This window comes from Alexandromys fortis, unplaced genomic scaffold (assembly GCF_014885135.2).
Source record: "Alexandromys fortis isolate MF-2015 unplaced genomic scaffold, M_Fortis_MF-2015_v1.1 scaffold_115, whole genome shotgun sequence".
NCBI lineage: Eukaryota > Metazoa > Chordata > Mammalia > Rodentia > Cricetidae > Alexandromys > Alexandromys fortis.
The window spans coordinates 3,223,863-3,247,477 of NW_026067989.1; the positions used below are offsets into that span (position 1 = coordinate 3,223,863).

Sequence of the window (23,615 nt, forward strand, 5' to 3'; positions counted from 1 at the left end):
TTCCTCCGCCTCCTTCAGCAAATCCTACCAGCGTGCGCCACCACAACTGGCTTGCATTACCACAACCCAGAGAGCTGGCTCAACGGTTAAGAGCACTACCGCTCTTCCAAAGGAATTGAACTCAAAAGCTCAATCACAAGGTGGCTAACAACCATCTGTAATGAGATCTGGTGCCCTCTTGAGGAAGAAACCTGGTCAGTCGTCCTCATCAAACTAGACCATGAAACCCAAAATGGACAAGTTCAACAGAACCGCCATATACGGGCTGCCCATGCCTGCCTCAGCATTGCCAGGGCATAAATTTCATTCGGTTCACAGAGCTTCATGGGTTCTAACTTGGCCAGGTTCTAGCTCAAGCTTTCTCTAGAGTATAACCAGCTCCTGCTACCGCCCAGTGAGCTGTTTTCAATGCCATGCCTGCCCTGACAGGATGAACTGTATACTCTGCACCCTGAGTCAACATAAGTTCTCTTCCCCCTATGTAGTTTTGGTCAGGCATTCAGTGGGCACTTCGATGTGCCTGCTACGGGGGAGGGGGAACGGCAACGAGCAAACCCTGCAATGACTGAGGTCAATTCTTGGCCCAGGTATTACAGTTTCACGTGTGCTCTCCCCTGTCAATCAGGAAGCCTGATTGAGAGGATCCCTGGGTCACCGTTGCCCTCAAAAGATATTCATAGAACTGTTTGCCTTTTTAAATGAAACCTCCATGCTGCAGAATTGTTTGGAGCCTCGCCAACCAAGAGAAAAATTAAGAGAATGCTTCGCAACATTGTCCCCACAGATTTCCTATGCTCCGCCAGACTAAGGTGTTGGCATTCGTATCTGCCTGCGAATTTTTAAGGATAATCTTACACGAGTGACCTTGTGGAACTGCCTGTTGTGCCTGTGGAAGGCACTTCCGTTGATTGCTTCTAAGTGGCCACACAACCGCCTTTTATTTATTTGGTGAAGACTGTAATACTTCCCCCTAAAGAGGTCACACTCATGAACCGTGAACTTTGAAACGTACACTGACATTTTCAGCACCGTCAATCTGTCACCGTTTGTTATATTCAATTTATGAGAGCAGAGGATTTCTCAACGACAAGACAGCGACTCGGGAAGCACAGGAAGGGGAAACCGCATGTGCAAAGTAAACGCAGGCTGGTTAGGGCTTTCAGAAGTCTCCTTCTTCGTGGGTTAGGCTCTGCATCCTCCACTTTGTGCGTGGACTGAGGTCCCTTTGAAGTCTCAGAAGCTTTCTGTAACACAAAGCTGCATCCATACGGGCAGGAGCTGAAAGCTGAGCTTTTTGTTTTGCCCTTTAAAAATGTGTGTTTCGGAGATTTGCCTTTCATACGGCAGTGTGGAGAGATGAGCAATTTTACCTTGTGTAACATCTGTACCTGCAAAGTGCCCAGTGCTTGAAGACTTTTTTTTTTAAATGAATAGTTTACATGTCTTCCTGCTGAGGAAGCAGGGACGAGTAATTTATTTCCACTTTACACCTAAACAAACTAAGGAAAAGAGGCTCAGAACCTCAACCAGGGGTGAAAAAAGAAGAAGGAGAAAGAGGAAGAAAGGAAGGAACAAGGAAGGAAGGAAGGAAAGGAAGGAAGGAAGGAAGGAAGGAAGGAAGGAAGGAAGGAAGGAAAGGAAGGAAGGAAGGAAGGAAGGAAGGAAGGAAGGGAGGGAAAAGCCTAACCCAGGCTAGACTGATGGCATCCAGTCTATTCCAGCAGCTGATCATAACTTCGAAAAGAAATGCCCTCAGAAAGAACAGAATCCAAGACATTGCCACATTCTGTTTATTATATCGTGCTGTTTTTAGTTATGTTAGCTACTTTCTAGTTTATTGGCTTATTTATAAGGTTAGTAACTTCAGACTTTGGATCTCTCTTTTAAAATAGTCTTGTTATTACGGTGTGGTGGGTGCACGCGTGCTACAACTCTGTGACGTCAGTTCCCTGCTACCACCTTTATGTGGGTTCTAGGGATCAAACTCGGGGGACCAGGCTTTGCATCAAGTCCTTTGACTCACAGAGCCCTGGATCTATTTTTGGAATAGATTTCCAGTCATGTTTTGTCATTGCTGTGACTCAACTCAGGCACAATAAAGACACGAACTTAAATGGGCAAACAGAATCCAGGTCTGTGTAATCCGGTAAAAATTCTGTTTGACCAATGCTTTATACACACAGGACAGGTAACACATGTGTAAAATTCAAGACTGTGTACTTCATGTCTCTTGGTGTGTGAATCATGGCACAAATTCAGCTGAGAATTCACATCAGCATCATCATATCAGAAAAAATTAAACCTAAACATTTCTAAACAGGCCCAGGTTATTTGTTTAGTCATTTTGGTAACTAGAACTAACCAAAGAGAGCTAACCAAAACAATTCTGAACAAGTGTGTCAACGCTCCTTTAAAGGGGGCTGAGGGCTGGGGAAATAACTTAGCTGGTAGGGTGCTTGCCTTGTAAGCATCAGTCCCTAAGTGCAATCCTCAGGACCTATGATTAAAAAGTCAAGCACTGGGCTAGAGAGATGGCTCAGCAGTTTAGAGCACTGTTTACTCTTGCAAAGGACCGGAGTGAGATTCCTAGCACACATATGTTGGTTTACAACAAACTGTTACACCTGTCCTAGGGGATATGATGCCCCCTTTGGCCTCCACAAGCATCAGGCATGTACCTGGTGCACCTACATACATACAGGCCAAACACTAATACATATAAAGAAAGGAAAATAAATCTAAAAAAAAAATTGTCAAGCATGGTGTTGTGTGGTTATAATCCCAGTACTGGGGAGGATGAGGTTCACTGCCAACCAGTCTAATCTACTAGATGAGCTTCAGGTCAATGAGAGAACTTGTCTCAAACAACACAAACAAAGGTAAATAAATAAAGAAACTCACAAGGTGGGGATGAAACCAAAGAAGCAAACCTGTGGTTGCCTTCTTACCCCTGCCCCCAGTACACACACACACACACACACACACACACACACACACACACACACACCATGTAACGGAAAAAAAAAAAAACAACAGCTAAAATTTAAAACTTCTTCCTGGTGACTTATGCTCACAGTCAGTCTTCTGTGCAGACACGCACAGGAAACGAAAATTCTCTTTCTAATTTCTTATCAGCCCTTCTCAGTTCCTACCTTACCTGGATTGTATGTTTTCTTGTCCTCTCAAGCCTTCAAATTCAGCTCAGGGGCATCTCAGCGGGATCTCCCATGTTATCAATTCCTTTCCTACTTGAGGGATAAAATTTAAAGTTTGTGTTCTAATGCCATTACCAAAGTCAATGTCAATTTTAAAGACCATTTAACTTTAAAGGGTTAGTGCAGATGTTGTGGCCTGTGGTTAGTCCTTCCTGCTGAAAGGAACCAGGCTTTTGTCTAAGATTTTAATTCAGCACCATTAGAAAAATAGAATCAGAGCCACCAAGAGATGATGCAGAGAGAGAGAAGAATCTGACTTTCCCTCCATCCCGTCACTGTGTTATGAACATCATGAGCTCACAGTCCCTCTGCTTATTCTTGGAATATTTGGATTATAAGGCACGTTTGATATCTACATTTGAAATATGGGCCAAAGGGCTGGAGTGTAGCTGAGTTGCTAGAGTGCTCGTCTGACGCGCACACAGACTTGAGTTATCTTGAGTTATTACATAAAGATGGCTGTGCCGGCACACCTGTAATCCCAGCACTTGGGAAGAGAAGAGAGGAGAACCAGAAGTTCAAGACCATCCTTGTCTGTCTGCGTAGCAAATTTGTAGACAGTCTGGGCTACATGAGACTATACTAAAAATAATAATAATAAGTAAAACCAGTATCAATAGAGGACTTTCACTTGGACTTTATTGTTGGGCCCCAATAGACCTCCACTCATGAGGCATTTTTTTTTTTGGTAGATGCTCAGGGTGAAAACACACACACACACACACACACACACACACACACACACACACCCCAGCGGGCATGGCTCAGAAGGGCTTCCCTGTCCTTTTTTTTTTTTTTTCTGGTTCTTTTGAGAAAGGGTCTTGCTGTGTAGTCCAGACACTTGTGAGCCTCTTGCCTTAGCCTCATGGATACTGGCTAACAGCTGTGCACTGCCTTGCCTGGCCATACCTGTTTTCTTACATTACAGTTTGAAGAAGCATAAAGGAAAGATTCTAAACAAAAGCTTGCTCTGCACTTATAATAAAAGCATGCCCTTTAAAAGCAGAAGCAGCCTTCTCTTGCACTTGTCACCAAGTGAGGCTTGTCTGCTGGGCAGAAGAAAAATCTGGAGGCATTTGTAGCTGCATCTACTAATTTAAAAAAGAATGGCTCCCACCACCCCCACCACAGGAGAGTTCATCCTATCTGACAATGGGTGTGTTTTAAAGCAAAACCAGAGACAAAATTGGGTGGACAGGAGGACCCTTGTGACCCATGCTCCCTCTTCTGAGACACTGCCCCTACCTGGTACTGATCACTAACTCTTGACACCCCAAAGCCACTCCACATCTTTAGTCATTAGAAGGTGATTTCTGAGGCCTGGCAGCTGTTGGTGTTACCACTATTGTGCGGGAAACAAAAGCCATTCTGCTCATCCCGCCTGCCTTTGTATCCGCGATACTGGAGCCGTTTCATGAATGATGTCTAATTCTTTAGCAGGGAATTTCATTACTGCCCATGGTGCGGTGATAGTTTACACTTCCCACGGTGGAAGAGAATATCTGAGCCTACCTGCTAATGGGAGGAAGCTTGGCTTTTGACCTCCATTAAGATGCTTGCATTTTAAGTCTGTTAATTAGGTCCTCCATGAGCTGCCATCATGACAACCTCCGTATTTCCTACCTTTTCTACTCTGAACCACTGAAACCGAGACCGGCCAAGTGGACCTGTCATCTGCTCGTCTCGGAAATTAAGCTGAGTGCAGGAGGCCAGGGCATATGGAACCCTGGAACACCTACACAAGCCAGCGTGAACTTGGTATCTTGCATAACCGATATTTATTTGAAGAACTGTATTCTCTATTATTATCATGTAGAAAATATATCAGTCTAGGAAGCTTTTATTTGCATAGGCAAGAAATGAATTGGTCTAAATGGTTGAGGAAATGCAGCGAGCGCCGTCCTTCCCACCCTTCATCCCTTCCTAGACCATGCCCTTGCTGTATGACTTAGGGTTCTTCCATTCGAGGTGAGTGACCTGCTGGAGTTCTGGACTCCAGCATATGATTTGTTTTGGCTGGAAATGGGAAGCAGCTCGGATTTTTGCCTGCCTTTCTCACAGGTTTACCATTGCTACTATAGGAATAAGCCCCAGTTGCCTCTCATCAGAAGGGGAATGGGGTGGAGAATAAGGTAACCATTTGGGGTTCGCATCTGCAACTTGTGAAGTTATACAACTCTGGGCTTCATTCTGATTAGGCCAAGATAGAGTACATGTTTAATGTGCTAGGCTAATCATTGAGTAAGGAGGAGTTGGGATTATGTAACTTCTCAGTGAGAGGGATATGTCTAACTATCCAAATATCTATCATCTATCCATTTATCCATCCATCATCCATCCATCCATCTACCAACCCATCCATCTATCTATCTATCTATCTATCTATCTATCTATCTATCTATCTATCTATCATCTATCTATCTATCTATCTATCTATCATCTATCTATCTATCTATCTATCTATCTATCTATCTACCTACCTACCTACCTATCTATCTATNTATCTATCTATCTATCTGTTGTAATAGGCTGCTTGTTCATTTCCCAGCTTCTCAGACTCCTGAAATAATCACACAGAAAATATATTATTTGTAATAATGTTTGGCCAATAGCTTAAGCATATTTCTGGCTAACTCATATATTAAATTAACCCATCTCCATTAATCTGTGTATCTCCATGAGGCTATGGCTTACCAGGTAAAGTTCCAGCATCTGTCTCCGGCAGGGCTACATGGCTTCCCCATGGCCCTGCCTTCTTTCTTCTAGCATTCAGTTTAGTTTTCCCCACTTAGCCCTACTCTACCCTATCATTAACCAATAAAAGCAATACATAGACAGAAGGACTTCTTACATCTATCTATCTCTCTCTCTCTCTCTCTCTCTCTCTCTCTCTCTCTCTCTCTCTCTCTATCTGGAGTGGGCAGACAGACAAGGCTGGTCAGGAATCTACATGATGGAGACAGCTGCAGCTGAATCAGACCTACATCATCTCACTTATTGCTAACCCAGAGTTTTTGTGAGTAAGAATAAGTGACTGGTGCTAGTGTATTTTGGAACGATTCATTAGGGGTGGTGGTGTGTGACTGATACTCACTGCTTATGTCACCAAAGAACTCAAAGGTAGCATGGGCTTCAGGAAGTGGTTGAGAATGATTTCTCTGTGATTCTGTTAGAGTCCCAACCCCAGATGCTGTTCTTTATGATGACTTTGCCGTTTCAGGCTTCCCATCTGCATCTAGGGCTGTGTAGGAAGTAGGGAAGCTTTGACTTCACTCTGAATGGGCCAACTCAGGTCACATGTTTATGCTGGGCCAATTGAAGAGCAGGGGTTTAAGGTTTTCTAATTTGTCCATTAGACAGACCCCTTCGTAAGATGGATGTGGATCTAGTCTCTTCCAGAACCCCATGGTGTCAATTTAAAGGTGGGCATAGGGAACAAAACACGCTGAGACACTAGCAATGTTAATTATGGAGAATTTAGGTGCTTCCAGCTTTGTTTAAAATCCCTTTAGATAATTTTTTCTGCCTCCACATTGCTAGGTTGACTAGAACTCCACAGTGGGGTTATCTCCATCTTGGCTGTTACTTGGTGAATGGCAAAGCCTTTGGCCATGACACCCAAGGCACTGAAGGGTGACAAGAATCACATTTCAAAGTAGACCTCTCCCACCAGCTTTCTGGACTTCCAACTCCTAAGAGCTTGGGATTTTGAGAAAATGAAATGTGGATTTTATCTGCTAGGATGTGAGCTTCTGATCCAGAGAATGAATTTCAGCTGATTTAATGTTAATGTAGTCATCCCACTGACTCTGGCCTCCATTGTTTCTTATGAGAAGTCAGCGGTAATTATAATTCTCTAGACACATAGTATCAAATGCCACCAAATCAACCAATAAAAGTGTGTGTTGAATTAAGAATAGAATCAGTGACTTTCAGTGTATCATATAACTTTATTTCAAGAATTATGCCTCCATCTAATAGACACACACTCCCTCTCTGTGAAGCCTTTGTTATTGTTCAACCTCTTCAGGATAAATTAACCGAGCAACTTATCAGGATCATTTTTTTTTTTTTCGCAAATACGGATTTTAAAGGTACCATGGTTATGTTCTGTGCTTCTTAGAGTCTTCCCTGATTCTGAGGCTCCTGGAAGAGTGAACAGCCCTTAGCATGCAACACATTTTTGTCATTCAACAAATACCATCAGGGATCTGCTGGCTAGAAAGTGCTGCCTGCGTTAAATGATATGAAAGGCATGGGGATGGATGAGTGGAGATCCTTGGCTTCAAGTAATACAATTTAATTTCACTCAAAAGTTTGGACATAAGGAAAGACGGAACCACAACTCCCAGGGAATAACTTGGCTGTCTTGAAGGATTATTTACCTTGCCATCTCTAATCACGAAGAGCTGTGGGTCTTAATGAAATATTTGCCATATGACAAAAAATTAAAATCAAGCATTTTTTGTGACAGAGCTTAGATATTAAGCAAATTACTATATTGTTAGATTTTAAAATGTTTATTTATTAATTTTCAATGTGTGTGTGTGTGTGTGTGTGAGAGAGAGAGAGAGAGAGAGAGAGAGAGAGAGAGAGAGAGAGAGAGAGAGTTTATGTACACCGCATGCAGATTGCAGATTTCCATGGAGACCATAAGGCATCTGACTCCCTGGATCTGGATCTAGAGGTTGTGACTCACCAGGTTGAGGGTTCTGAGAACTGAACCTCAGTCCTCTGGAAGAGCAGCAAGTGCTCTGTGCCTCTGAGCCATTCCCCCAGGACCACATTCCTTTCTTGAAAACACCTGTGTATCCACTTTTCCTATGGCCATTGCACGACCATTTTTGGGTTTGATTTCCTGCACAGCTTAGGAATGTCTTGTAATTGTTCATCTGGGGCACTGATTCAGGTACATTTTCCTCAAGTTTTTTTTTTTCCTCTTTGTTTTCTTGCAGCCAAGTTATGCCTTAAACCACACAAACAGGAAATTAACATTAGAACCGAAAGTCACGGTCAACGCCAGAATCGTTGTGGTTGGTGCATCCAGTGTTGGAATTTCATTCCTCGAGACACTGGTGTTTTGGTGAGTTCTTTCATTCTGTTTAGTCATTTATCTGTTTATTTTTGAAAATTAATAATTTTTTCTTGTAACTTTTACTTAGTCACTTTTTGTTTTATGTGCATGTGTGTGCCTGTGTGAGTTTATGTGCACCACATGCATGCAGGTTCCCGTGGAGACCAGAAGGCATCTGACTCCCTGGATCTGGTTGTGACTCAGCAGGTGTAGGTGCTGAGTCCTGAACCTCAGTCCTTGTAATTGTTCAAACATGGGGGACTCTCTCCCCACTTGAGAAAACACACTTTGGGTTTGTTTGCCAACCCATAGCAGAACTGTGTGGATTCATGAGTCAGTGGAACATTCTAGATGTGGGACTGAGGAGGACCAATGATTTGTCCATAGAACTCATCGGATCACAGCTATATTGGCTTTCATGTGTTACCTATGATTATTTTTGTGCCTCAGTTACAAAGCTGAGCATCTTAGCCAAGATTGTGAGGCCTAGAATGTATAAAATCAGTACCATATGACCCCTTTCCAAAAGCCTCTGCTGGTCCTGTTCCACAAGTGTTTACCTTATCAAGGCAATCGTAAGAATCACATCAAGTCTTTAGTAAGAATTTAGATTCCTAAATCCCACACCAGGCAGGCAGAATCAGAAGCTCCAAAGTGGGTTGGGGCATGAGTCTGAGATTCTACAATGTAACTGGTATACCGCATATACCCATAATTTATCTAGTCTTGGCTAGATCATACTGGCCTGGAACTCACATAGATCTGCCTGCTTCTGTCTCTCAAGTACTGGTACTAAAGGTGTGCGCCACCATCCCTAACAACTTTTTATTACATTTATTTATTTATGTATAAAAGTTAGAGCATACCAAGATACGTGTGTGTAGCAGGCTTTCTTTTGGGCCACCAACCAGCTCCCAAATCATGACATAGAGACTTAATATTAGTTATGAATACTCAGCCTTACCTTATGCTTGTCCCACCACTAGCCTTTATAACTTAAATTAGCCTGTTTCTCTTCATCTGCGTTTTGCCTTGGGGCTTTTTACCTTTCTTTCACTCTGGGCTTCCGATTCCATGTCTGGCTGGCTGGCAGAGCTGCCCAGCTGGGAGGCCCCGGGCATCTCCCTTCTTTTTCCCTCATTCTCTTCTCATTCTCTCCTATCTCCAGGTTGATTCCTCCTCCTACTTTATTCTCTCTTCCCGCCAGACCTGTCTGTCTGTCTGTCTGTCTGTCTGTCTGTCTATCCTTGCCTCGCTGTTGGCTATTTATTAGATTAATCAGGTGCTCAGGCAGGCAAAGCAACACGTCTTTCCACTGCTAAATGAATGCAGCACAAACGCATGCAACACAGCTTTGCAGAGCTAAAGAAAAAAATCCACAACATCCACAGCATCTGTGTGGAGGTCAGAGGAGAACTTGGTGAAGTTGGACCCCAGCCCTGGGAGCTAGTTTGAGCTATGCATCAAAGACAGGCATCTAGAAATGGCATAGCATCAGAACTTCTCTTCCAGCCCCATGCCAGACATTAAGTCATAACCCTGGGGGAAAGGCAGGTTCATGTGGCTTCCCATGCTGTCCTCTCCACTGCTGCCTATTAGATCCCACTTCCAGATGGGCAGTTGCTAAGGACTCCTGGTTTCGCCAGTCTTTCCCGCTCTACCTGCTCACTGACTCTCCCAACAGAGGAACCCTAGGTTGGAATCTAAGAACTTGGGCTTCTGTCCTGGCACCGTCGGTCCTGACTTGGGAGCCCCAGTGCTTTCTGACTTCCCTTAGACTGGATTTCTCATCTACTCTTTTAAAAACAAAACAACAGCAGCAAAACTCTCTCCTTTTTTTTTTCATTTTAAATTGGCATATAGTGTATGTACATTTCTTGGATATGGGTGATATTTCAAAACACTGTATAAAATGTAACTAGCACATCTCCCATCTGTCACTTCTTTTGTGTTTGAATCAAAGTCGTTTCTACCAGCTAATTTGAAATACCCAATTAATGGTTACAACTGTAGCTATTTCTTAAGTTCTGTGCTCTAGAACATTTGAAACTGTGTCTCCTACCAACAGCGCAGCTGTGCCTACTAACTCTCCTTCATTTACCCTTAGAAAGGTATCCAGGGTTTTGTTTGCTTATTTGTTTGGTTAGTTTTTGTTGTTGTTGTTGTTGTTTGTTCTATTTTTCTTTGATTGAAAATAGAACTTTTTTATACAATTTATTCTGATTACAGCCCCTCCCCCAACTTCTCTGAGATCCTCTCTTGCTCCCCTCCCATCCAAATCAAATCCTTTTTGTCTCTCATTAGACAACAACCAGGCATCTAAACAACAATAATGCAATAAAACAAAAGTAAAACTTAATAGCACAAAGCAAACAAGGAAAAAAAGCCAAATAAAAAGCACAAAGAATACATATAGATGCACACACACACACACACACACACACACACACTCACTCAGAGATTTGTCACACAGGAAACCCATAAAAACACAAAACTAGAAGCATAATAAATGCTTCAAGGACCTGTGCATCAGTTCTGTGGTCATGTCCACACCTTGTCTATGTCCATTTTGTCATGTCTTCCTATCTGTCTTCCTGCTCTGTATGCCAGCTCTGTCCCGTAGAATGAATTAACACCTCTTTCCTAGGTGACCTCCAAAATGACAAAGAAGGAGCAGAGCGACATTAGCATATCCTGACTATTTGCTTTGGATGGCATCAGTTTGTCTCACTATCAAAGGGCTAGGTGACCACCTTCTGTGTGGGAGGTGAAATTGTACCTTGCCAAGTCCGGACAGAGGTTCTAACTGTGGTGATTTGAATGGGGTCATATCTTTGAATGCTTCATCCTTAGCGAGTGATGCTGTCTGAGAGGGAATTGGAGGTGTGACCTTGTGTTAGAGGAAGTGTGTCACTGAGGTGGGCTTTGGGGTTTCAAAAGCCCAAGCCAGTCCCAGAGTCTCTCTCTTCCTGCTGCCTGCAGATCCAGATGTAAAACTCTCAGCTACCATGTCTGCCCAGAGGTTACCATGTTCCCCATCACGATAACAGACTAAACCTCTGAAACTCTATCAAGCCCCAAGTAAATGCATTATTTTATAAGAGTTGTCATGGCCATGGTATCTCTTCACAGCAATAGAATCCCATTATGCCCCGAGTCATACAACATGGCAAAGTGGGATTTATTCTTACTAGCTGGCACAAATACTAGAGAAGTCGTTGTCATTATTTTATTTGTTTGTTTTTAGACAAAATCTTATTACTAAGCAAACCAAGCTGGCCTTCCTGCATCTGCCTCCCAAATGCTGGGTTTAGTGGTGTGTACCACCCTATCACATATCTGTAAAGAACCCGAGTTTCTCTAAACTACAAAGACCTGTGTGGAAAGAGGCCATTTCTTCCCTAGAACTTTTGTTTGGGGTCACATGAAAAACTCCAGCCGTTGTTCAAAGCTGTGGAAGCTCTAAGGCTAGAGGGAGACAAGAAAATCCAGCTCGCTATGACTACTCTTGAAGCCAGTGGTTAGCAGCTCCAGAGGATGAGTGGGACTTCTGGGAAATTAGCTAAGGACACCTCCCTCCACCCCAACAAGTGCTCATGCCTACCTGGTAGATAAGGCAGCACCAGCAAATGACTTGCTCATCTGGAGGCTCCTGAACAAGGAAAGAGTCAGTCTGTTGTTTAACTTTCTAGCCAACGTGGTTGACCTTCCAGAGTGTAACCTCAGCTAACCAGAAGTACGTCGTGTGTCATTACTGAAGTTCACAACAGAGTTCACAAGTCTCAACCCCCTGGCCACTTAGCAGCATTTCATGGCAGGCATGAAGTCAGGAAGGAAGCTGTGAACACTCATTTCCCTGTGGCTGCTCTAACTGGGGCGTTTGACTGTCCTGCTGGGTCCCTGCTCCCAAGACTCTGAATGCCAAGCCTGTGCACCCCATATCTGAGTGACGAATAAGTGGGGTGGAGTTTTGAAATTGGGGAAATCAAGAAGTGATTATCAACAGGTCTTAAATCTTAATTTGGCTGTAATACTCATAATGTTCTGCTTAGAATGATTACATTAAGATATGTGCATTTTATGGAATCGACTTAGGTTCAATAAAAACAAATATAAGTTCTGGTATAAGTACTGGGTTGATTAAGTTCCCCAATCAGAATGACCTTTATAAAGCACCCACAATTCTCTGTCTTCATTACAGAGATTATGTTCACTGGAAGGAGATTGGTATCGGCTTACAGATGTCTAATCCTTGAGGGAGGAAATAGTTTTCTCATTCTTTTCTCTAATTAGTTTTTAAATTGGCAATAACCATAGTAACTCACTGCATCTTTCACCTTAGTGGTTTAGTTGCCACTTGAACTAAATTTACCCACAATTTGGCCCGCAATGAAATTGAAGACATTTCACCAAAGGCTACCTACCTATGAGCAGAAGCAAGATTGGGGGAGGGGGCGGTAGTGAGCATTGCCTGCACTCCTGAGCTGCTTTGTTAGACCTAACATGTGCTTTTCTGGAAAGTCCACATGAAGTGCGGTGCAGGTGCCACTTCTGAGAGCTCCCACAAGTCCCCATCTGTTGATTCTGTGCAGGGCCATGTTCTCTAATGTCCCTCAACCGTCTGGTTCTGGTTCCTCCAATCCTTTCTCCCTCTCCCCCACACGACTCCCCAAGCTCTGCCTAATGTTTGATTGTGGAACTCTGCATCTGCTCCCATCAGTTGCTGAATGAAGTCTCTGTGGTCTCTTTGATGAGAATTCTGCTAGGCTTTGGTCCTAGAACACTCTGCAGCCAGCACAAATATAGGTTGAAGGTTTTGTGGCTGTCTTCCTAGGAATTTTAGGATTGTTTATCTGGATCTGTGAAGAAGGTTGGATTTTTGATGGGAAGTGTGTTGAATTTGTAGACCACTTTTAGTAATTTCATATATATATATATACACACACACACACATCAATTCTGCCAACCCATGTGCGTAGTCTCTCGATCTTCTAGTATCTCCAATTTCATTCTTCAGTGTTTTAACCTTTCTGTTTAAAACATTGGCTCAGTGGGTTGTTCAGAATGCTTCAACATAAGCATGAGGATCTAAATTCAAAACACAGAATCCATGTAAAAAGCCAGGTGCAGTATTACAGGCCTGTGTATCAGCATTGTGGGGGTGGCAAAGACAGAAGGACCTCTGGGGTTTGGATCCACCAGCCCAGCACCAGACTCTTTGAGAAACTGTCTCAAGGGAAACCATGAAAAATGATAGACCATGCCAGTACACATCATCTCTGGCCTCTGAGTACACACGAGTATGTGCATACACCATACACACATGCACATACGCATACACATGCACACACATACACATTAAATATCACTGAAGATTTTATTGCAGATGTCTTTGACTTCCTGAGGTATTTATTTTTTATGATATTGTGAATGGCTCTTTTCCTTCCTCACTTCTTTCTTGGCAGGTTCATTACTGGTATATAGGAAAACTACTGATTTTTGTATGTAGATTTTGTATTCTGCTAATTTGCTGAAAGTGTTTGACTTCTTTGTTATTTCTATTGCTTTTATTTCTGTTTCTCATCTTGCTCTAATTAATACTCCAAGCGCTACATTGGATACGAGTAGAAAAGCATGTCATGTTTCTGCTTTTCGATTAAAGGCTTTTATTTCTTTTTTCATTCAGGCCAGTGTTGGCTGTAGGTTTGTTAGACACAGCCTACGTTGTGCTGAGGTATATTCCTTCTATTCCTAGTTTCTCTATGACTTTTTTCATGGAGGAATGTTGAACTTGGTCAGAGGTCCTTGATGCATCTGTTGATGATGATCATGTGATTTGTGTCTTTAAGTGTTTTTATGTGTGGCCATGTATTTATTGATTTGTGTGTGCTGAATTATATTTGTATCTCTGGAATGAAAAGAATTTGGTCATTAGGTATGTCTTCTTAGTATGTTCTTGATTTGGCTTGCAAATATTGAGAATTTTTGCATCTGTGTTGTGTCTTCTTAGATTGTTCCCCTTTGTTAATATTAGGCTGATACAAAAGTGGTTACAGTTTTTGCATTATTAAAATTCTCCATTTGATATTGTAATGCATTCTTAAGTAATTGTGGTTATGTTATACATCACTCCCATGAGCTTTTCTGACTTTATTTTTTGTTAATAATGTCTTACTTTCTGTTTATTTCATATTATTTTAGACTATAAAAATGATGTTAAACTAAAAGCCAATTCGAACCGCTTTCTTTTTTGTTTTTTGTTTGTTTGTGTTTTTGTTTTGTTTTGTTTTTAAGACAGGGTTTCTCTGTGTTACAGCTCTGGCTGTCCTGGAATTCGCTTTGTAGACCAGGCTGGCCTCGAACTCACAGAGATCTGCCTGCCTCTGCCTCCCGAGTGCTGGGATTAAAGGCATGTGCCACCACAGCCTGGCTTTAAACTGTCTTCTTCCTTGAGTTCACAATGGGTCTTAAAGCAACAGAGACGACTCATGTCGATACTGCGTTCAGCACAGGAACTGCCAATGAGCAGGCAGTGCGGTTCTGGGAGAGCTGCAGAGCGAGATGAGCATAGTGGCCGCCAGCGGAAGCAGACTGCGGCCAACTGAGAGCAGTGAGTGAAGCTGATTCTCTTATACTAACTGCAAAGTTGCCAAAGAACTCAATATAGGCCGTGCAATGTCTGTCTGGCGCTTGAAGCAAACTGGAAAGGTGGGAAAGCTCAGTGAGTCCATGCCTTATGAGCTGACTTCAATCTTTTTCCAAACCATCATTTTGAACTGCCATCTTGTCCAACGCTATAGAACAGCAATGAACTATTTTTCAGGTGGATTATGATTTGCATCAAGAACTTGATCATATATGACCACTGGCTCAGTTCAGTGCTTGAACAAAGAGGAAGCTTCAGAGCCCTTCTCAAAGCCAAAGGTGAAGCAAACGATGGCGTTGGACACTGTTGGGTGTCTACTGCCCTTCTGATCAGCTGCAGCCTTTAGACACCATCAAAACCATTACATCTGAGAAGTGTGCTCAGCAAGTCAGTGAGATGCACCGAAAACTGCATCGCCTGCAGCCCGCGTTGGTTAGCAGTCATATTCACGTGAACGTCCACCAACCACTTCCTCAAGCTTTCGGCACGGGAAAATGTTTTCACAGCCAGAAAGATACAGGAAATGCTTGAGGAGTTCCTCAAACCCTGAATCATGGGTTTTTACACTACAGGAGTAAAACAACAACAGCAAAACACACTCACTGCAAAACTGTATTGATTACAACGGTTCCTGTTTCAGTTAATGAAGATATGGTTGAGCCTCGTCATAATGGTTTAACATTCATGTCTGAAACCACAGTTCGTGTTTCACACACCTATTATTCAGTGACCCTCATTATGTCTTCTGAATAACTGTGATTGGAAGTCTACCTTATGAATCATCCAAATAGTCGCATTATGCTGGCTTATTTGCATTTTCTATTTGCTCGGTAAATAGACTTTTATTGCTCATCCTGCGTGCCCACTGTAGTCCAGCTGAACTCCTCAGATGCAATGCTTTGAATATATTGGGTTTTCTAAAGTCGTGTTTACAAAGGACTATGGAAATGTTCTGCCAATGCAGGGCACAGAAACTGGAACTAGCTTTTTACACTTCTCTTGTTTTTCTGTTCCTCTTGTCCACAGCCTAGTCGGTGGTGGCATGGGTGTCATCTGTAAGCCCATTAGATGTGGCAGCCCAAGATGCTGCCCCACAGAATCCCAGTTCCATGTATTTTCTCCTACTGTCGTTCAGAAGAATGTCGTTTTCGCTGTCCTGTGGGCAGAATCCCACAGAGTTGAAGTAATTACTACTTTATTCTGTTCCACTATGGCTATCTCTATGCTTCTGTGTCTTACGATGTTTTCTTGTATTGAACAAGTCCTGTTTCTCTATTAATTTCAAAGCCTTCCTATATCAGTTCCAAGGCGAAATAAATCTCTTGAAGAACCTAAGATGGTACTGGAAAACTGTAGAAATGATCCATGGGATAATATTGACTAGAAACAGCCCTGAGAAGTGTCCCCACAACCCTCTGTCTACTGTGGTTCACAAGAGGCACTCTTAGGCACCATAAAGCCCATACTGTCCCTTCTGGTACTAACACTGAGAAAAGTTTGCTCAGAAATGACCAAGCCAACCATGGCAATGCACACCTTTAGTCCCAACATTCAGGGCAGAAGTAGGAAGATCTCTGAGTTCCAGGCCAGCAGGGTTACAGAGTGAGACACTTTCCCAAAACATACAAGCAACAACAACAAAACAGAAACAAAACCAAAAACCCCATCAATGAACAGAGCTTCAGGCTCCCTAGTTAAGATATGAATCCTTCATTTGGTTGAGCAAACTGAGGCAAAGAATAGACTAGAACCAGGAAGTTGTATAGCTCTGACTCCGAGTGACCATAACCCTGTTATCAGGTCCCACAGTTCCACTCAGTATCCGGCCCAGCTGTGGGCACTGGCAGCAGCCAGCCTAGGGCCAGTGGCTTAATTACCCTCTTTATCTTTATGTTTGTCTGAGGACATCTGAAACCTTCAGTGTGGCCTGCCACTAATTAGGTGACTCATAATAGTCAGTGCTTGCTTGCTGAGCTCAGAGCCAACCCCCATGAGCAAACTGATTGTGACCGGGTCTCTGTCAAGGCAGCTAGGGGTGTGTGCACCCTGGTTGCTTGGTTCACACCAGGGCCCAAGCAGCATGAAGGCATGCTCATGTCCCCTTCCCTGGAGCCTGCGGAGCAAAGCAGTCAATTGAGACAGGTGGTGGGGCAGGTCATGTCTTGCTGGGTTGTAGTGATGGAGCCACAGAGGGATCACCAGGGACCCATACCAAGGTCAGGCTGGTGGCTGAGCATGGGAGGAGCTGCAGTGAGGAGATCATGCTAAGCACAGAGGCTCAGCCTCCCACGCTCCCCCTCCCACCATCCAGTAGAAGGACAAGATGTTGATCGATCAGAAAAGAGTGAGCTGGGACACCTGGTCCACAGATCATAATCAGGCTTCCTAATCCTATTCCAGTATATAAATGTAATTAGTATTAAATGAAACTATCTTCATTTGCTAAAGTTATTATTCCTGCTCCTTTCAGAAGTATTCCCCATCTTTTAATACCAAGTTTACACACTCTTAGAACCAGCCCCTTTGGCAGACAGGGGCAGGGAATGCTGATAGCTGGAAAACTATTTTCAGGTGACCAGTTGGGCCAAGATGCCGTGACCAGACCCCAAATGATCGACTAGAATACCCCTCGTGTTCCCTATTTTCCTCAGCTTGTTACCTATGTTGCATCAATAATCTTACAATTGCTCATTCTAAAGACAAAGTAGAAAAGCAAGGGTTTGGCAAAGAGGACTTCGTGCCACCCTTGTGGTCCAAAGAGTTTCCTACTTGTCCCCCTTTACAAGGTCACAAGAACTATTTACTAGGATTAAAAAAAGATGTATTGACAAATACAGTCCTTTACTTCTTCGTTGTGTGAGAGGTCAATGCTATGACCTCCTGCCCAGCACCTTCAATAATTCCTAGAGTCTGTGTGAGATGTAGATCCTCAAGTCTGTCAGGACCGAGTCAAACACCTGTAGGGGAATCTGAAGGTCACTCCATTTTGAGAACCGCTTACTCGGGAGGTCTGTGAAAGAGCCAGCACTCTCTACAGCTCATGCCGTCCAGAAGGACGGGCCAGTGTCTGCTGAGGTCTTTATCCTGGTGCAAGCAGAACCACATACAGATGCTCTGGGGGAAATAAGGAGCTGTCAGACTGGGCTCTGTCAGCACCTGATGTTGGACAGAATTTGATGGGGAGGCACAGAAAGATCCTGCCTGTGAACACAGGCATGGGAGCCCGCAGTAGAAGTGACAGTGGAGAGCTCATCACAGTACCGTCACTATGACAAAATGCTTGAGAAAGATCTGCTGGAAAAGAGGACAGGTGTCTTCTGACTTAGGTTTCAGAGGTTTGAGTCCCTGGTCTCTTGACTTTATCACTTCGAGCCTTGGTGAAGGACAGTGTCATTGCGGGGAGCTTGTGGTGGCACAGGTGCCCAGGAAGCAAAGAAAAAGAAAAAGGGCTTTGGTCTATCTTCCCAAAGCTCGTTCCTTAGGATCTAGTCAGTCTTCCTTCCTTCTTCGTCTTCCTCCACCCTCTCTCTTTCCCACCCCCCCTTCCTCCCTCCCTCCCTCTCACCTTCCTTTCCCACCTCCTTAAGATTTCACCCCCTCCTTGTAGTACCTCAGGTTGGAGAGCAAACCTTCAGCATGTGGGCCCTGTGGGGGACATTTGAGATCTAAACTGTAGCCCGTGGCTGTCCTCGCTGGATGGCGGGACTTCTGTGAGTCACTGCATGTAATCCCGACCAGATTAGACCATCTCGTGAGAAAATGACTCTGAAGAGCATATCTATCTCTAACTATGTATTTAGAAGATAATTCCTTTCAAAGAAATAATCCAAAATTAATCCATTAACTAATTCAAAATTTGAATTTTCTTATTTTATTTCAACAATGTGTGGTAGAGAAAATACTGCAAAGGATTCCTAGACCTGGGGTTAATGTTGAGTGATCTTTCTGGAAGCTCCAGACTGTAGAAGCTCCAGACCGTGCATAGGTGAGCCATTTGGGTGGGGGTGAGGAGAGCTATAGAAATAGAGTTTCTGGGCCTCCAATTCCTGGTATTATAATTCAGTGGGGATGGAGTGGATTCCAAGGATATGTGTGTTTGACAGACTCCAGATAATTCCGCAATGCAGCTGGGTTAGGAACCATTTATGTAGACATCTCCTCAAAGTTGACAGATCTAGCTGGAAGGGAACTACTTCCCCCCTGTAATTGTTCATGGTAGGTAAACTAGTTTATGGGTTTGTTTTCTAAAGCACATTTTCTAATTCTCAGGAAATAATATAACTTCTAACTTACATCATTACTTTAGTGCCTAGCAAGCCTAATTATCATGCTATCATTGACATGATGGAGCCGGTCATTATCCCGGTTCCAGTATTTACATATAAATTGGACCTAGTAGAAAGCATTTTGCAAAAGCCACATGCTGAACGGATCACCAGTTAAGACGGGAGCCCAAAAAGTAACTGCCAAGCATGAGGAAGCCAGCCCATATGGTGTTAATAAAGCTTTGCTAATGGCCATTATTGCCCAAAATATGAACCTTTCTTCGTCATCAGAAGTGATATCACCGGTTCTTCTAGTCCCATAATGCTTTGCTTTTGGCCGTGTGAACCTGATTGACTTGTGCCTTATGTTTTGCATTTCTTGTGTACAGAACTTTTCTGGTTTGTCTTACTGTTGTCGTCTTGGTATTTATCGCTTGTATTTATTTAACATGTATAAACATGTACATTGTATGAGACCATTATTAATCGTTTCTTACAACATGTAAGGAAAAACTCAAATTCAGTTCATTTTAATCTGTTTTGCTGGAACCCCCCAATTTTTTTTTTTTTTGGTTTTTCGAGACAGGGTTTCTCTGTGGCTTTGGAGCCTGTCCTGGCACTAGCTCTGTAGACCAGGCTGGTCTCGAACTCACAGAGATCCGCCTGCCTCTGCCTCCCGAGTGCTGGGATTAAAGGTGTGCGCCACCATCGCCCGGCACCCCCAAATTTTATTCTCATCATTTTCCAAACATAATATTTTTTTCCCAGTAAGGACTCTTGAGTTACCTTTGAGCACAGGTACATAAACATTTCATCTACCGTCCTGAGTCTCTAGATGTTCCCCACAGACCATGACTTTGGCCATCATGCCCCTTCCCTGACAGATCCATGGGGACTCCAGAGCACACCCAGGTCACATCTGGGAGATGGCTGGGCTCAGGGTAGGCTTGTGAGAACAGCCTGCTGTCTCCTTTCTCCAGAGTCCATCACAGTTGCTCAGGGACTAGGGACAACAGGAGGCTTTGGTTCACCACCCACGGTGGACCGAGGCAAGGTTGTCCCCAATACTAGAGAGTAGAGTCAGGAAAGTTTTAACCTCTATGTCACCCCACAAACCCTCACCTTCTTCACGATCTACAAACACTACAATTTTCTGCATTTGTTTCTACTCCATCCCGGCACCTCTGGCTATCAAAATATGCCCAAGCACATGTACAGACAGTTGTCTGCTCTTTTCTTGTCCTATATCTACAGACATTTATTTATAAATCTTTTATTCCCGATATTTTTGTACCACCTTTCTGTATTAATTATCTCTTATCTATTCGAGCACTCAGCTTTTACTTTTACACCCGTGGTGCCTTGTTAATCTGCGGTGTCTATCACGTGACCTTCCCCATCCAGGTCATCCATTCCATCCTGCTTCATGTCGGGGTGCCATTTGTTGTAGCCCGCAGCAGGGCAACAACATCAGCCGAGTCCCACCCAGTTTGTCTGTCTGTACTTGGAAGGAAGCATGAGGATTAAGAAATGGCAGGTAGCAAAAAACAGAAGTACAAAAGAAAAGACGGAAAGACAGATGGCATCGGGAGGGAAATTCAGTGAAGACTGAAAATCACCCGTGTGTATTTTCCTTGTGCTTGTGTACCCCAATCCAAAAGGTGGGGGAGAAGGCAAAGGACTGCTTTAGATGACACAAGAAATAAACAAAGCAATGACCTGTTTCAGTACTTGAAGCATCAAACACCTATATCCTTAGTTAAGTACTCTAACAGACATATAACAAATACACCGTAGACCAAGCATCCTATAGGCAGCCACTCCTTGGTCAAACCTCCTGTCTTAAAAATGAAGGAACAGGAATAAGCTTGGATTCTCTGATCTTTGTTCAAGGTGGAATGGATCCACTTCTGTGGGCCATATTAATACTCAAAAGACAAAGTATCCACACCCAAGATCGGGGTATCTTGTTTGTAGCCATACCTTAAGTCAGACCTGTTGTCAATAACTTTGAAAGAGCAAGAGTAGCTCGGACTCTCAGACCTTTAGTCAAGGTAGCACAGACTCACATCTGTGGGCCCCCACGTCCTACATGTGCTCAAAGTCCTTCACTCAGTCCCATTTGGCTCTCTTTCTTTGGTCTCCCCTGACAATCAGAATTTGCCACTGCGGACAGCTCTGTGGCTGTGGATGCAGCCAATAGTATTTTTTACTAGCTGAACAAAAATGAAGCAAATATCTTGAGATGTATCAAAAATTCTCTCATGGTCTAGACATACAAACAACAACACACACATACATACATACATACACATACACACATACACACACATACATGCATATACACACATACACATCCATGCACACACACACACACACGAACCACTGAAAAGTTAATTTTTTTCCAGGGAAAAACTGGTAGATTTTCTTACTCTGCTCTTTGCTTATAACAGATCTTTGCTTGGACTTGTTTTCAACACATTTGTCTTCTAATTGTGGAAATTCACAATAGTCCCCACTCTTTACCTCCTGTCTGTAGCATTTAACCATTAATTGTGTGCTACTATCTTACATCTTTAATATGGAGTTACATCTGAGTTGTTCTTTGACTTGTAAAATAGCCAGTTCAGTCTCATGTCTGTGTTGAGCTCGGATTTATTGTCATCTGGAAAATATTTTTGTCACTGTCTTGGACAATTCTGAAAGCAGAGGTTTTAGTAAATTAAATTGAAACATTTAGATGGATGTGAGGTAATTATTTTTTTTCCTCTACATTATCTGTTTGCTCAAATAGAAGCATTAATAAAGCCAGTTAATTAAATCACTCGCCTTGGCTGGCTGCCTTTGTCATGCCACACACACAAAATCAGCAAAAAAATATAAAAATTAATGAGTGAGTGACTAACAGATTGAAAAGCAACATGAAAAGTTCTATGTGTCCTTTTCCTGCTTACAATAAATTGGCAGTGCGCTCCTCTTTCTTTGTGGGATAAGGATGTTTAGACCTAATTTTGTAGCTGTCCTTCTGAAACTCGGAATGAAACCCAATACCTTTTACTTATTTCCCTGGATACTCTAATCCCTCCCTGCTTCACAAGCATCTTTGAGCTGTTTCCTCCCTTTGTATCCACGGCAACGTGAAATCCCCACTGGAATTATCTGCTGCAAAAATACAGGTGCATTCGTGTAAGGTTTCATTGGCCTGCGCACTTAACTTGAACTTTTCCCCCCTCGCAATATGGTGACCTTTGATTTTGGAGCAGAGGGCTCGCAAGGCTGTTAGATATTGTTGATGTACATGAAGCCAACACCAGTAAATCTGAGACTCAGGTTTTTTTCTGGGACTCTGCTATTTGTGCCACTTCCTGTGGTGCTTGCGCCAAAGCCAAGCTGCACCCAGTGACGCGCTGCTCTGTCTGCAGGAACTTTCTGAATATTCATACATAAGCAAATGTGAACTCTGAAACATTTCATCTCAATATTTCATCCCCAGCACTATAAACTTTGCACTTGAACTAAATCAAATCAATTATTCAGATGTTGCCGTACCTAACTGCATAGAAAACTACCAGAGCAAAATACGAAGTCGGAAGGAACACACGAAAATGCTGTGTCTTTCTGTATGCAGACACGAAAGGGTGGGAAGCCTAAGTGAGCAGTAAGAAGATTGATGTTACAAAGAACTAAATGGAAGGTTGGATTAGCCCTTGACCATAAAGACTTACATACCATGCTAGTGAGTCTGGACTGATCCTGGCAATGAAACAGTTACTATCCATCAAAAGTGTTCTGTCTGAACATCCTTGGGTACCATCTCCATTCATCTGCACAGCTCCCCTAAGACCCAATAGGTTCTGCCACTCCAATTTACAGGTAAAAAGGTTAAATAACCTGCCTGAGGTCAAGACGCCGGCACTAAGGGTCCAGCTAAGACAGTGTGACTCTCAAGCCCATGCGAGCTCTTTACTTCTCAGCTCTGTTGCTACCAAGGTAGAGTGCAAAGGTTGGGCTCTCAAAACCAGAAACCCTGAAATATGATGTAATGTAAAACTATGCTTCCAATAGCTGTGTGGATGGTCAGTTCTCACAGTGTATTGTGAGACTGGCAGGCGGGGGCCTTCAAGAATACAAATCGGGTGAAAATGACCAGACACAGTCACTGGCCAGGGGAGTGGGAATGGCGACAGGAAATCGAAGATGAGCTTCCAGATTTCTAGCATGAGAGATGGTGAGTGAGTTGGTCGTGACTTTTACAGAGAAAGCAATGGGGTGGGAACTGCCAGGAGCTCTGTTGGGCTGCATATTTGATCTGGAATGCCCTGGAGCATCCTGATTTGTACAGGCTGAATCCGGGATGACCCTGGGGCATTTAGAAATTAGATCTATAGCTCAGAAGAAACATTAAAGCATAGTCA

General features: G+C 43.2%; 1 protein-coding gene across 1 annotated transcript in view; it reads left to right on the plus strand.

The window, feature by feature from the left end:
- The window catches only part of Cfap61 (cilia and flagella associated protein 61), a 231,495-nt gene that overhangs the window by 117,837 nt on the left and 90,043 nt on the right, over positions 1-23,615 (plus strand). The window contains exon 14 of the mRNA XM_050159553.1: positions 8,171-8,298. Coding sequence (XP_050015510.1) covers positions 8,171-8,298 — 128 coding nt within the window. The remainder of the gene's footprint in view (positions 1-8,170; positions 8,299-23,615) is intronic.